At 41.9% G+C, this 12,331-nt stretch overlaps 1 protein-coding gene across 14 annotated transcripts in view; it reads left to right on the forward strand.

Annotated features, from left to right (window-relative positions):
* Positions 1-12,331, forward strand: part of HUWE1 (HECT, UBA and WWE domain containing E3 ubiquitin protein ligase 1) — a 118,771-nt gene that overhangs the window by 79,744 nt on the left and 26,696 nt on the right. For 11 of the 14 annotated variants that reach the window (XM_039366001.1, XM_039366000.1, XM_039366002.1 and 8 more), the window contains 17 exons: positions 1,081-1,350; positions 2,183-2,335; positions 3,661-3,788; positions 4,454-4,535; positions 5,267-5,443; positions 5,536-5,695; positions 5,785-6,143; positions 7,211-7,406; positions 7,675-7,851; positions 8,209-8,354; positions 8,518-8,584; positions 8,992-9,206; positions 9,420-9,631; positions 10,094-10,276; positions 10,554-10,726; positions 11,511-11,659; positions 12,232-12,307. In XM_039366001.1, coding sequence (XP_039221935.1) covers positions 1,081-1,350; positions 2,183-2,335; positions 3,661-3,788; positions 4,454-4,535; positions 5,267-5,443; positions 5,536-5,695; positions 5,785-6,143; positions 7,211-7,406; positions 7,675-7,851; positions 8,209-8,354; positions 8,518-8,584; positions 8,992-9,206; positions 9,420-9,631; positions 10,094-10,276; positions 10,554-10,726; positions 11,511-11,659; positions 12,232-12,307 — 2,923 coding nt within the window. The remainder of the gene's footprint in view (positions 1-1,080; positions 1,351-2,182; positions 2,336-3,660; positions 3,789-4,453; positions 4,536-5,266; positions 5,444-5,535; positions 5,696-5,784; positions 6,144-7,210; positions 7,407-7,674; positions 7,852-8,208; positions 8,355-8,517; positions 8,585-8,991; positions 9,207-9,419; positions 9,632-10,093; positions 10,277-10,553; positions 10,727-11,510; positions 11,660-12,231; positions 12,308-12,331) is intronic. The other 3 variants (XM_039366004.1, XM_039366006.1, XM_039366008.1) reach the window with 1 other exon arrangement.

Genomic DNA, 12,331 nt, shown 5'->3' on the forward strand with positions numbered 1-12,331 from the left:
TTGACATCATTATTTTAAAACAACATATAATTCATATTAAAGTAATACCCAAATATGTAAGCTGTTCTTCAGTTTTAAAATTAGATCGCTTCATTACTGCTTGATCTTTTGCATTCATATATTTTTAGCAACATTTTTGGATTTTTAGTAATCTTGAAGCCTGTAGCTGTGCCAAAATCATTTCAGTTTTTCATTAAAAACTCTGTCCCTTTCAGAGTCCTATAAACTGAAAACCAAATCACCAGCAAAAACTTTCAGTTTAAAGGACTTATTTTTAATTTTTAGAGCCATTGTATTTTTTCTCTTGTCTAATATCTCTATTCAAAATTTCAAGAACCAATCTAAACAACAAAGGGACAACCTTATTGTGTCCCTTTCTGAATATCACATGGTTTAATCAAATCACCATTCAAATTTTTCAAAATGTTATGTATACATCAACTTGATTCTATGAAGAAAACTCTCACCAAAATCCATATCTTTCAGAAACCCTAACAAGAAGGGGTCAAGCAAATAGAAGAATATCCCAATGTTTCAATTTACATATAGCTCCAGAAATAGTCTCCAAAGAGAAGTACTTATCTGTTCCAAACAGTGTCTTTAGCTTCAAAGAAGAATAAACCCAAAATATGATTTAGAAATGAGGTTGTTCCTAGCATCCATATATAAGGCCACATCACAGCTGAGAACTCGATGGGGATCACTGTTCCCATTGCTCAATTCACAAGCCAGTTGAGGAAACCTCCATTTCTGTAAGTCACTGGTAAGGAGCAACAGTCCTGGGGTCAAATGGTTTCCTCTTTCTGTCCAGAGGAAGGAAGGAGCCCCCCCCCCCTTTGCAGGAAGCAAAACAAGCTGTGACAATGTTTCTGAGAGCGTTGGAGGCATCTACACTGCCATTTTCCCTACCGAAAGGCTTTCCACCAACATTTTTTAATGATCTGCCATGTAGGAGAGATAAAGGAGGCAAGGCAGTTTTTATGCTGTAAAATGCCCCAAACCATTTTTTTTTAAAACCAGTGGTATATAAGCAGATTAAAGTAAATATAAAATAGCTGTTTTTTCTTTCTTTCTTTCTAGGAAGCTGCTTGTCGGAAAGAAGAAGAAGAACGCAAGGCTCGGGAGAAACAGGAGGAAGAGGAAGCCAAGTGTCTGGAGAAGTTCCAGGATGCAGAACCTCTTGAGCAAGAAGAGTTGCACAACTTCACTGACACAATGCTACCTGGCTGCTTTCACCTGCTGGATGAGCTCCCAGATACAGTGTACCGTGTCTGTGACCTCATTATGACTGCCATCAAACGTAATGGAGCTGATTATAGAGATATGATCCTCAAACAAGTTGTCAATCAGGTAGATCAGATTTTTATGCTAAGAAAGCATTGCATCTGTGTTTTCTTAAGATACTTTTAGACAAAAAAGTTACCTTTCCAGGAGCTTTTGATTCTAGTTGGTTACATTTTTAGCCAAAACCATACCTCATTGGGCGTAATGAGGATTGTATCCCATAATGTCTCGAATATCTGGACCAGACTGTTTTATATTCTCTGCATACTAGATCAAACTAATATACTAAGCTATAAACTTTGGGTTGAGTTTATATTTTCGGATCTTACATGACAGGTGATCCATATGCCTTCTTTATTTGCAGTTTTATTGCTCATGTTTTCTCATGTCCGTGCTTTTGGAAGATTTGGTGGGGGTGTTTGTGTATGTTTATACATTTTACTTATTCATTAGTAAAGTATTTTTTTCAAGGCCTAAAGATTCATAGTTAAGCTAAACAAACATCCACAACTTTTATATGATTTTTGGAGCAATACAGATGTAAAGATTTATATTCAGGAAAAATTAATCCAGTGATAAGTATGTAGTTGATGACAAACCAAAATGCACGTTTATTAAATATAATGGTATAAGCATGATATTTATCTTTCACAATTAGCAAAAAAAATTATCTACTTCTATCTTGGGAAACATATTTAAAGTAATGCTCAGACTGAAATAAAAATATTAGAAGATCCAAGGTGAAAAATCTGGGTAAGCATAGTATTCCGTTCCGGGTACTGTGTAAATTGAAAAGTAATTTCATTAATAAAACAGGAACATAGCTCATAAAGGACTCAGATATGATCCTGCTGGTTGGCTTCTTAGTGCCACTGATAATATACTTTTCCTTTGGCAGGTGTGGGAAGCTGCTGACGTCCTCATCAAGGCAGCTCTGCCCCTCACCACAAGTGATACAAAGACTGTCTCTGAATGGATTAGCCAGATGGCTACACTACCTCAGGCCTCCAACCTGGCCACACGTATCCTGCTATTAACTTTACTATTTGAGGTGAGACTGATATCTATGGTTTGAGCTCAAGAAAGGAGCTTTAAGTGGTGCCAGCATTACAGAAAGTGCATGCACAGCAGATCCAAGACACTTTTTCACTTAGGATCCAATAGCTGTCTTTCACTCCTATCTTGGGAAGATTGGCTGGGAAGTGGTAGGGTGAGCAAGATAACAACATTTAACAGTTACACGAAGATTGGCTGGGAAGTGGTAGGGTGAGCAAGATAACAACATTTAACAGTTACACGTTCCATTATAGACAGTAGCTTAAGACGTGTGTGCACGTGGCTGTCTTCTTGCTGTTTCATTGTACTGATTGCTACATTTCATTCCAAAATTTAAAGCATAGATGAGATTAGGAATACCACTTAATTCATTATGTTTTTGTTAGCTGCTTTATTCACCCATAGCCATCTTTTCCAGTACTGATTGTGACAGTGAAGAATCATGCAATGATTCAGCTGCTTTTGGAGAGAATATGGAGTTTATTCTAAACTTCTGCAATAACTATTAAGTTAACTTCTCTACAAGGAAAAGGTCAATTTTTGGAGCCAGGATGCCTTTAATTAATTTAATTAAGATGATATCTAGAATTCTACTTATTGCAATAGAAATAGGGAGCTTGTACACTCTAGGTCAGACATGTGACATCGCGTGACGTATCGGAGCTTTTTCTCCATTGCCAGCAGTTGGGGTGGATGCTGTTTCCTGATGACGTGTCTGGCCCGCAGGTCGGCAGTTTGACACCCCTGCTCTAGATGTTTTGGCCTGCAGCTATCACTGGCTTATCATTGGCCATGGTAACAAGAATGAATGGTAGTTGAGTTCTAAAGTACCCAATGACATCAGCTTTGCCCATTGAAAGCATATGTAAGCAATTCCTTTTGAATTCAGGTAGATGGCAGCATTTTCTATAGAAGAGTAATTGCTTGGCAGTATGAAAGTTCTAAACAATGAAATGTTGTCCACTTCTTATTTAAGTGTTCATGTTACTGTATTTATTATTTTAGTGAACATTTTCAGTTTAAAAAGAATAAAATAAATTGAACAAACCCAAAGGGAGAGAAAAAAAGAACTGTAGATTGCATTCCATGTCAACCTAATTTGATGAGTTTATCTCCCCCCCTTTCCCCCCGGCATATGAACTAAAGGCCTGTGCAGTAAAGTGCATTTTAAGTTTTAGGCTACAAATCTTGAATTCCTTTTTTGTTGTCTGTATCGTAGTTGAAAACTTTTTTTAAAAAAATTCAGTGGTGAACTCTTTATCTAGACTACTTCCTCTCAACTGCACGGGTGCTGATCTTTTTCCTTTTAACTGCCAACAGGAGTTGAAGTTGCCATGCGCTCGTGTAGTAGAATCAAGTGGTATTCTCAATGTTTTGATAAAACTGTTGGAAGTGGTACAGCCTTGCCTCCAAGCTGCCAAGGAACAAAAGGAAGTGCAGACACCAAAGTAAGTAATAAGTAATAGACTAGAATTGGAAACCCCTAACCTAATTTCAGCTTCTAAAATTTATGCTGTACTGAGGCTTTGCCTCAGACCTGTTTGTGCTTTGATGGTGGATTTCAGTTTGATAATTTATATTTGTGATGATTTAGTAACATAGAATGCATTTACAAACTAGGGCTGGATGGGGTTTCTGCCTGCTGTCAGGTCTTTAGAGTTCCATGCTTTTCAATCAAGCTGGACTAAAAGGTGGAAAAGTCAGAAGGCCTTGGCAATATTGGCAGAGTTACAATCTTATATGGGCTACAGCACTGGTGGCAAACCTATGGCACGTGTGCCAGAGGCGGCACTCAGAGCCTTCTCTATGGGCATGCGTGCCATGCCCCAGAGATGGCGAGGGACTGGCCCCCGCCACCCTGGCCCCACCCACCCAGTCTGCGGCCATAACCAGAGCGGCCACACCCACCCGGCACCCAGTGATAAATAAGTGGGTTTTGGGTTGCAGTTTTTGCACTGGGTCTCTAAAAGGTTCGCCATCACTGGGCTACAGCATCTTAGTGTGAACCAGATCTATTTAATGAGATTGTTTTTTAATGCAATTGCACAGAAAGTCAGAATATAAATAAAAAAAATGTGCTGCTTTTCCTGGCATTATCCATTTTCTCCTATAGGTGGATCACCCCAGTATTACTGTTAATTGACTTCTATGAGAAAACAGCTATCTCCTCCAAGAGAAGAGCCCAAATGAACAAGGTATGAGCCCAGGTGGTTTTAGAGAAGTTGGAAGTTCTTGTTGGAAAAAAAGTTCCGGCTGTTGAAGTGGTGAAAACATTCAGATTACATAAGCCTTTATGCTAATTTCCCACAAAGTACCAATAGAAGAGAATATTTGTGGCTCAGGATTGCCACACTGCTAAGGTGGAATGTGTGAATGTGGATTGTAAAATTGGGAGGACAATTCTATCATATTGATGATAGCTTCCATATTTTCTTCTGTGCTGATTCCATTTGTTTTACATCATCCTGCATTTTCCATCATGCCTTTAATCTGAAATGGTACCCTGCCGTATGTCCTTTCTGTACCTCACATTCAATCCAAAGTATTTTATCATTGTTAGAATTGGCTTCCTTTGCTGGGGGAAGGCTGAATAGTGTGTAGTTTAAGAGGTACACTACACCTAGGAATCTGGAGTAAGCTGCCTGGCATACAATGCATGATAAAGAAGCAGCATCCAACTTCAGATTTGAAGATAGCTTATGTTCCTAACAATACCTGCATTCCATTGCCATTCCAATTTTAAATTAAAACTTGCATGAAATATGTTGCCTCATGTCCGAATAGTTGCCTTGCTTCATAGAAAGGTGACTCTTATTCTTTCAGGCATATAACCACAGTTGTAATCTCCTAGGACTTGTTTTTGAGTTAGGCATGCCTAGAATTGTATGTAAAGGGGACATCTAATAGTCTGCTAATTTTTCTCCAGTACCTTCAGGCTAATGGCAACAATTGGCGTTGGTTTGATGATCGTTCGGGCCGGTGGTGTAGCTACAGCGCAAGTAATAATAGCACTATTGACACAGCTTGGAAAGCGGGAGAGACTAGTGTTCGTTTCACTGCTGGCCGGCGGCGCTACACGGTGCAGTTCACCACAATGGTGCAGGTATAAGCTTTCCATTCTCTGCTCAGATGTTTGGATTTGGGATAAGCACGTGGGGTGATTCTAACCTTCTGGTGTGTTTCCTGGATGCAAAGGTGAATGAAGAAACTGGAAACAGGAGGCCAGTAATGCTGACCTTGCTCAGGGTCCCCCGGCTTAGCAAGGCTTTGAAGGAAAGTAATGGACAAGAACTGGAGAGAACATTGGAGGAAGGGAAAGAAATGGAAAGCAAGGTTAAGGAGGAGAAGGCAAATGGTACTACATTCATATTCTTAGGTCTGGTTTTTACCACAAACCACAGATTGAACTTGTTCACTCACTTCTATTTTCTCTAACCCTATCAGATAGCCCTGTGCCTGCAGATAGCCTAGCCCCAGAGAAAGAAGCACCACCAGAAGAGGTGAAACCCTCAGAGATCCTAATCCAAGGCCTGACGGAGGAGATGGTGACAGTCTTGATCCGGGCCTGTGTGAGCATGTTGGGTGTGCCTGTGGAGCCAGACACTCTGCACGCCACCCTGCGCCTCTGTCTGCGTCTAACCCGCCACCACAAATACGCCATGATGTTTGCTGAACTCAAGAGCACGCGCATGATCCTGGGCTTAACGCAGAGCTCTGGTTTCAACGGCTTCACCCCTCTTGTCACCCTGCTTTTCCGACACATCATAGAGGATCCCTGCACACTGCATCACACTATGGAAAAGGTAGAGTTGGCCTTGTCTGTCTAGGCAAGGGAAGAGGAGAAGTCATAATTGATTGCTTTCCTGGATAATTACAGGTAGTTCTCGGCTTACAACCATTCATTCAGTGACTGTTCAAAATTATGACAGTGCTGACAAAATGGACCTGCAACCCATGCCCAAAGTGATGTCCACTGCAGAATCCCCATGGTCACATGATCAAACTTTAGAGGCTTGGCAGGCCACCTGTACTTACCAGTACAGGGGCACTTCTGCTCCTCCTAGTTTCTACCCCCCACAACCTCCATTTTCTGCTTTTTTTAGCCACCCTGCTGCAGCCTTGCAGGGCAGCAAGCAGTCCCAGAAATGTGCAGTTTGCCCGACTCCCAGTTCTCTGCACCAGTCTTTCATCTTTTACAGCCAGGGCTGAAGCAGAAGTGCCTTGCCAATAGTCAAGGACTACCTGTAATGATGAGAAGGTCTAGCTCTGCTCAACACTGGGAATATTAGTTCTATATTCATAGAATCATCATGTTGGAAAGAAAGGGGGGAATAATTTAGGCTGATGCCCTGTTCCACGTCATAAAGAATATGCAGTACAAGGAGGCATGGTAGGATGGAACGATATCTGGCAAAGAGATATTCAGCTTGTTCTTAAGCATGGTTTCCACTGCTATATTCATTTATAAATTTCATTCTCTGGTTATCAAGTGCCCAAGGCAACCTATAGTGCAAATAGCAATCAAATATACGTTCTCAGAATAATAAGGTATTCCATATGCAGCTTGATCGGATAGTGTAGAGTGAGTTCAACCCTGTCTTTCAGCAGATTCAACCTTAGAATTCATTAGCTTTTGGGGGGGGGCAACACCCCATTGCCAGTTGTAAGTTGGCCGTCCCTCATTCATATATTCATAGTTTTATTCTCTTTGTTTTTTCTGTATCAATGCAGATCTCGTATAAAATGATTATGAATCTTGACTCTGCCTTTTATTTTGAACTTTGCCTCTGTAATTCCAGCAGACTGGTCTAATGGTATTGATTTTTTTCAGATCCCTTCACTCACCTGCCTCTTCCTTCTGTCATTCTAGGTTGTGCGCTCAGCAGCCACAAGTGGAGCAGGCAGCACCACTTCAGGTGTGGTGTCAGGCAGCTTGGGCTCCCGAGAAATCAACTATATCTTGCGAGTGCTGGGCCCAGCTGCATGCCGAAATCCTGAGATCTTCACTGAGGTAGCCAACGGTTGCATTCGTATTGCCTTGCCCGCTCCCCGTGGCTCCGGAACTGGTAAGTACATCATAAGTCTGCTGGTTCTCCTTCAGTGATCGGACAAGTGTGTGTGCAGGCATGCCAGAACCTGGATTTTGACTGTTCATGTTTGAGAAGGTGATGATCTGGATCAGGAGCAAGAATTTCCATAGTAGAGACCTTTTGTGTAAAAATTCCCCCAAAGCAGATATAAGCATGGTGAACTCTGTTCCCCTTTCCACCCTCTTTTTCCCAGTCTTGTTGGGAGTGTTGGCGGCTCTAGTTCTTTTTATTCTTTCTCCTTTTGCTCCCCAAGCCTCTGACGACGAGTTCGAGAACTTGCGGATCAAGGGCCCCAATGCTGTCCAGCTAGTGAAAACTACTCCAGTTAAACCTTCACCACTACCGGTCATACCTGATACAATCAAGGAAGTGATCTATGACATGCTGAATGCTCTGGCTGCCTACCACGCCCCTGATGAAGGTACATTATGCCCTGAGACATAATAGAAGAGAACTCTAGTTTTTGATTGCTGAAGCGTTCATGCTTTTTGACTGGGAGCCCTATTCTACATAGTTCTGCCTTTTTCCTCAAAAATGTACCATATGCATTGATGAAGCCAGCACTAATATTAACTGTTCCTTTGCCCCTAGAAAGTTGGGCCTCTTAGGTGGGTTCCCCCCCCCCCCAGCAAGTCACTCAGTAAGATAAGTATCTACGGTATCAATGCATTATCTTTCTGGAAGAGGTAACTCTGTTTTGGTCAGATATGCAGGCTTATCACTGCTTTCTGCTGAGAAAGTACTATCTGTGGACCTGCTTTTGTTTCTCTATTTTCAGCAGACAAATCCGAACCCAAAGCAAATACTACTAATCAGGAAGTGAGCCAGATTCTACAAGACATGGGGGACGATGTGTATCAGCAGTACCGCTCTTTGACTCGCCAGAGTAGTGATTTCGATTCTCAGACAGGCTTTGGCATCAATGTGAGTCCCTCCGATCTGTCTTTGCAGCCAGCAACCAAAGGAGTTCTGTTAATTTTAGGATAACAAGTGTCATAAAAATGTATCTGCTTGTCATGTGTGGAACTCTATCCCATTTGATGAAGTTTAAGTCATTTCATTATGTCTTCCCACTCTTTCCCTCTAGGCTCAAGTCTTTGCTGCTGATAGCACAGCCTCTGAGATTCCCCAGTCTGGAACTCCCCAAGGTGATGGTAAGCACCAGTTTTATTGATGATGCAACGCCACGCTAGATGCAATGTTTAATACCTTTGCCAGTGTATTCTCTGATATTCTTAGGCATTTGGAAGTTTATTTGACTAAACTGATTAGCTTCAAATTGTCATTCTGTTGTTGGGGAAGTTCTTGTCTTAGCAGTAGAGATGCATCTTCTGTCTTTTTTCTCCTGCTCTTACAGCATGAGATCAAATTGATACCTTTACTGGGTGTAGTCTAGTGTTCTCCAACCTACAGCTTCCAAATGTGTTGGAACCATAATTTTTTGTATTCCATATCAGTATATATAATCGTAAGGTACCAAGTATGGGCAAGCTAATCTGAGATTAGATTTCTTGGGATAGCAGTTCTTCCATTGATGGATCCTTTCCTTTCTAACCTATAGCTTCTACTCCAGAAGAATCTAGAGAAAATAAGAAAGATAAGGATGGTGATAAAGCTGCAGAGGAGAACAAGCAAAAGGCTAAGGGGAGCAAGCCACTTATGCCTACCTCTACTATTCTGCGGCTCCTGGCAGAGCTTGTGCGCTCATATGTGGGCATTGCTACATTAATTGCCAACTACAGTTACACTGTGGGCCAGTCCGAACTTATAAAAGAGGTAAGAAAGTCTAAATGCACCAGACGACCATGGGCTTGGAAGCAAGGTACAAGCAAGGAAAGATGTTGAGGGCCGGTACCCTAAGTTATTCCAGGGGACAATGGAAAGCATAAAGTTTCAGAGAATTGTAAATTGGGTGTTGTTATTGGTAAGGGAAAAAGTTGGGGATACTGGTTTTTCTTTTCCTCCTGATCTCTTACTGGAACTTTTCAGGACTGCAGTGTTTTGGCTTTTGTCCTGGACCATCTCCTGCCCCACACCCAGAATGCTGAAGACAAAGATACACCAGCCCTGGCTCGCCTCTTTCTAGCCAGTTTGGCTGCAGCGGGTAGTGGCACTGATGCCCAGGTGGCCTTGGTGAATGAGGTGAAGGCAGCCCTGGGCCGGGCATTGGCCATGGCAGAAAGCACCGAGAAGCATGCCAGGTGAGGAAGATGAATAATATTTATGCTTCCAGGTGGATCAGTACCTGAGGAAAGCTGTAGCACTGTAACTCTTAATTTCTCGCACCTAGAGGTTCGGGCATTTTTTAGCCTTTGATAGGATTTCAAGTGAAAGACACTAGTAAGCTACCTTACTTCACTATAATATAAAAATATAGGCACTGTACATATAAAACCCTAATGATATCTTTGGAGGGTGCCTTCCCGTGTGGAGGTACAGGGAGAGGCTATCCAAGAGCATGCTGTTTTGTCAGTAGTGAGAATTTAGAATGCTATTCCCAGTAAAGTTCGTAACAATTAAAACAAGGATGTTTACTATGGGAAAAGAGAAAAGTGCTGTTCCACAGATTTGGGGCATGACATGGTTGGGTGTCCATGGTGTTGTCCCAGTAAGCACAGAAACATTGCTTTCATGTTGACTCGTGGTATCCTGTCTTACTTTAGGCTACAGGCAGTAATGTGTATCATCAGCACCATCATGGAATCCTGCCCATCCACCTCCAGCTTCTATAGCAGTGCCACAGCCAAGACACAGCACAATGGCATGAACAACATAATCCGCCTGTTCCTCAAGAAAGGGCTGGTCAATGACTTGGCCAGAGTGCCCCACAGTCTTGATCTGTCCAGGTAATTTGCTCAAGAAATGGAGCGGAATTCATTCATGGCTACAGTGGTATTAAACTATTTGGTTGGAATTAAGAAATACATTTTCCCTGGTTTCCTCTTACGATTTCTCTGTGGGAAATGTCTGGTTTTTTTAAAATAGAATTAGCTGCCTTATTGAGATAACTACAATTCCGACAATGCTCCATTTTGTTAGAGATTTCTATCATATCTACATCAACTAACGTTTATTCTCTGATATCTGACTTGTACTACCGTCTATGTGTGCTTTTTCCTAAAGTCCCAACATGGCCAACACAGTTAATGCTGCCTTGAAACCCCTGGAGACGTTGTCGCGTATTGTCAATCAACCCAGCAGTCTCTTCGGTAGCAAAAGTGCCTCAAGCAAGAGCAAGGCAGAGCAGGATGCTCAGGGAGTAGCACGAGATGCCAGCAGTGGTCAGCAAGATGCAGGTAACATGCCTCATCTCATCTTAAGTATTCTCCTTTAACACGGCTGTGCACTTCTACCTCGTGTGTGTGTGTGTGTGTGTGTGTGTGTGTGTGTGTGTGTGTGTATACATATATACACACACTAGATATCAAACTAAAAATTCGACTCTTGGGTATGTCCATGATAAAATCCAAAAAGAAGTCGATCACCAAGAGGAATAAAAAGTTTTAATTTATTAACCAAGCTTTCCTTGGGAATCATCCAACATCGTCAGGGTTCTAAAAGGTGGATGCTGGGGTGTCTTTTATAAGGTGTTAGTAGCCTGCATCCGGCTTCTAAGGCGTGTTAACGGGCCCAGCTGGTCGTGCCGCTCATTACACATCATTTCCCATGTGTAATGAGCGGCACGACCAGCTGGGCCCGTTAACACGCCTTAGAAGCCGGATGCAGGCTACTAACACCTTATAAAAGACGCCCCAGCATCCACCTTTTAGAACCCTGACGATGTTGGACGATTCCCAAGGAAAGCTTGGTTAATAAATTAAAACTTTTTATTCCTCTTGGTGATCGACTTCTTTTTGGATTTTTATAAAACCTGACCCCTGGATGACTGTCTTTGCATTGTTTGTTTTGTTATGTTTTATGTGTTTTTTATTATTAGCCGCCCAGAGTCCTTCGGGAGTGGGGCGGCTTATAAATTTTAAAAATAAAATAAAATAAATAAATAAAATATGTCTCCAGTGATTTGTGCTTCAGTAAAGTCAGCTCAAGAGGGGATAGGCCTCACTTTTATTTGACTCTTAGGAGAAAGTGGAGAAACAGAAGCCCCCGAGGAGGACCATGACGTTGCACAAGCAGAAGTAGCAGATGGTGACATCATGGATGGTGAAGCAGAGACTGATACCGTGGTGATTGCAGGACAGCCTGAAGTCCTGAGCACACAAGAGATGCAGGTATGAATGCTAGGTTGTAAAGGTGTTCCCTGTATTTATTTATTTATTTTACAAAAATGTGACTGTAGGCTTCTAAGATAGAAATGTGGTGCAATGTGGGGTTCACTTGAATTCCTGTTTATGTTGACTTAGGTGAAGTTTGTCTTAAGTCGCATACAGAGAAGAATAAAAGCGAAGATTTGCGATCACCAAATTCTTTTGTAAAAGAGCATTTTCAGCCAACGTAGCACTTCCAAAATTTCCCAAGCCAAGTGGCCAACAGCCATGGAAATTGAGAAATGAAAATCCCGTCACATTTGAATGTTTGCAGGTTGGGGGAAGACAGCTTTAAATGACTGAATAAAACCTGGACTGATATACTTCACTTTGCACCAGTTTCCATAATCTTTCCTTGGCTTTATTCAGATTGTGATATGTGAAGCAGGGGTGGGGCTGCTAAATAGTTTCTATCTGTGATAGAACAACAAGCAGAGAGGTTCTAACATAGGATAGTGCCGCTTCTCTGGAGTTTTAAGGCCTATTAATGTATGTGGAACTGGGTCTCGCTAACGTTCCCATCTCTGTCTTTCTAGGTTGAAAATGAACTGGAGGATCTGATTGATGAATTACTGGAGCAAGATGGCGGCTCAGGAAATAGTACTATAATAGGTGAGAGCAAACACATTTAATGTT

This window comes from Crotalus tigris, unplaced genomic scaffold (genome assembly GCF_016545835.1).
Source record: "Crotalus tigris isolate CLP2741 ecotype Arizona unplaced genomic scaffold, ASM1654583v1 scf7180000020218.1340706, whole genome shotgun sequence".
Lineage (NCBI taxonomy): Eukaryota > Metazoa > Chordata > Lepidosauria > Squamata > Viperidae > Crotalus > Crotalus tigris.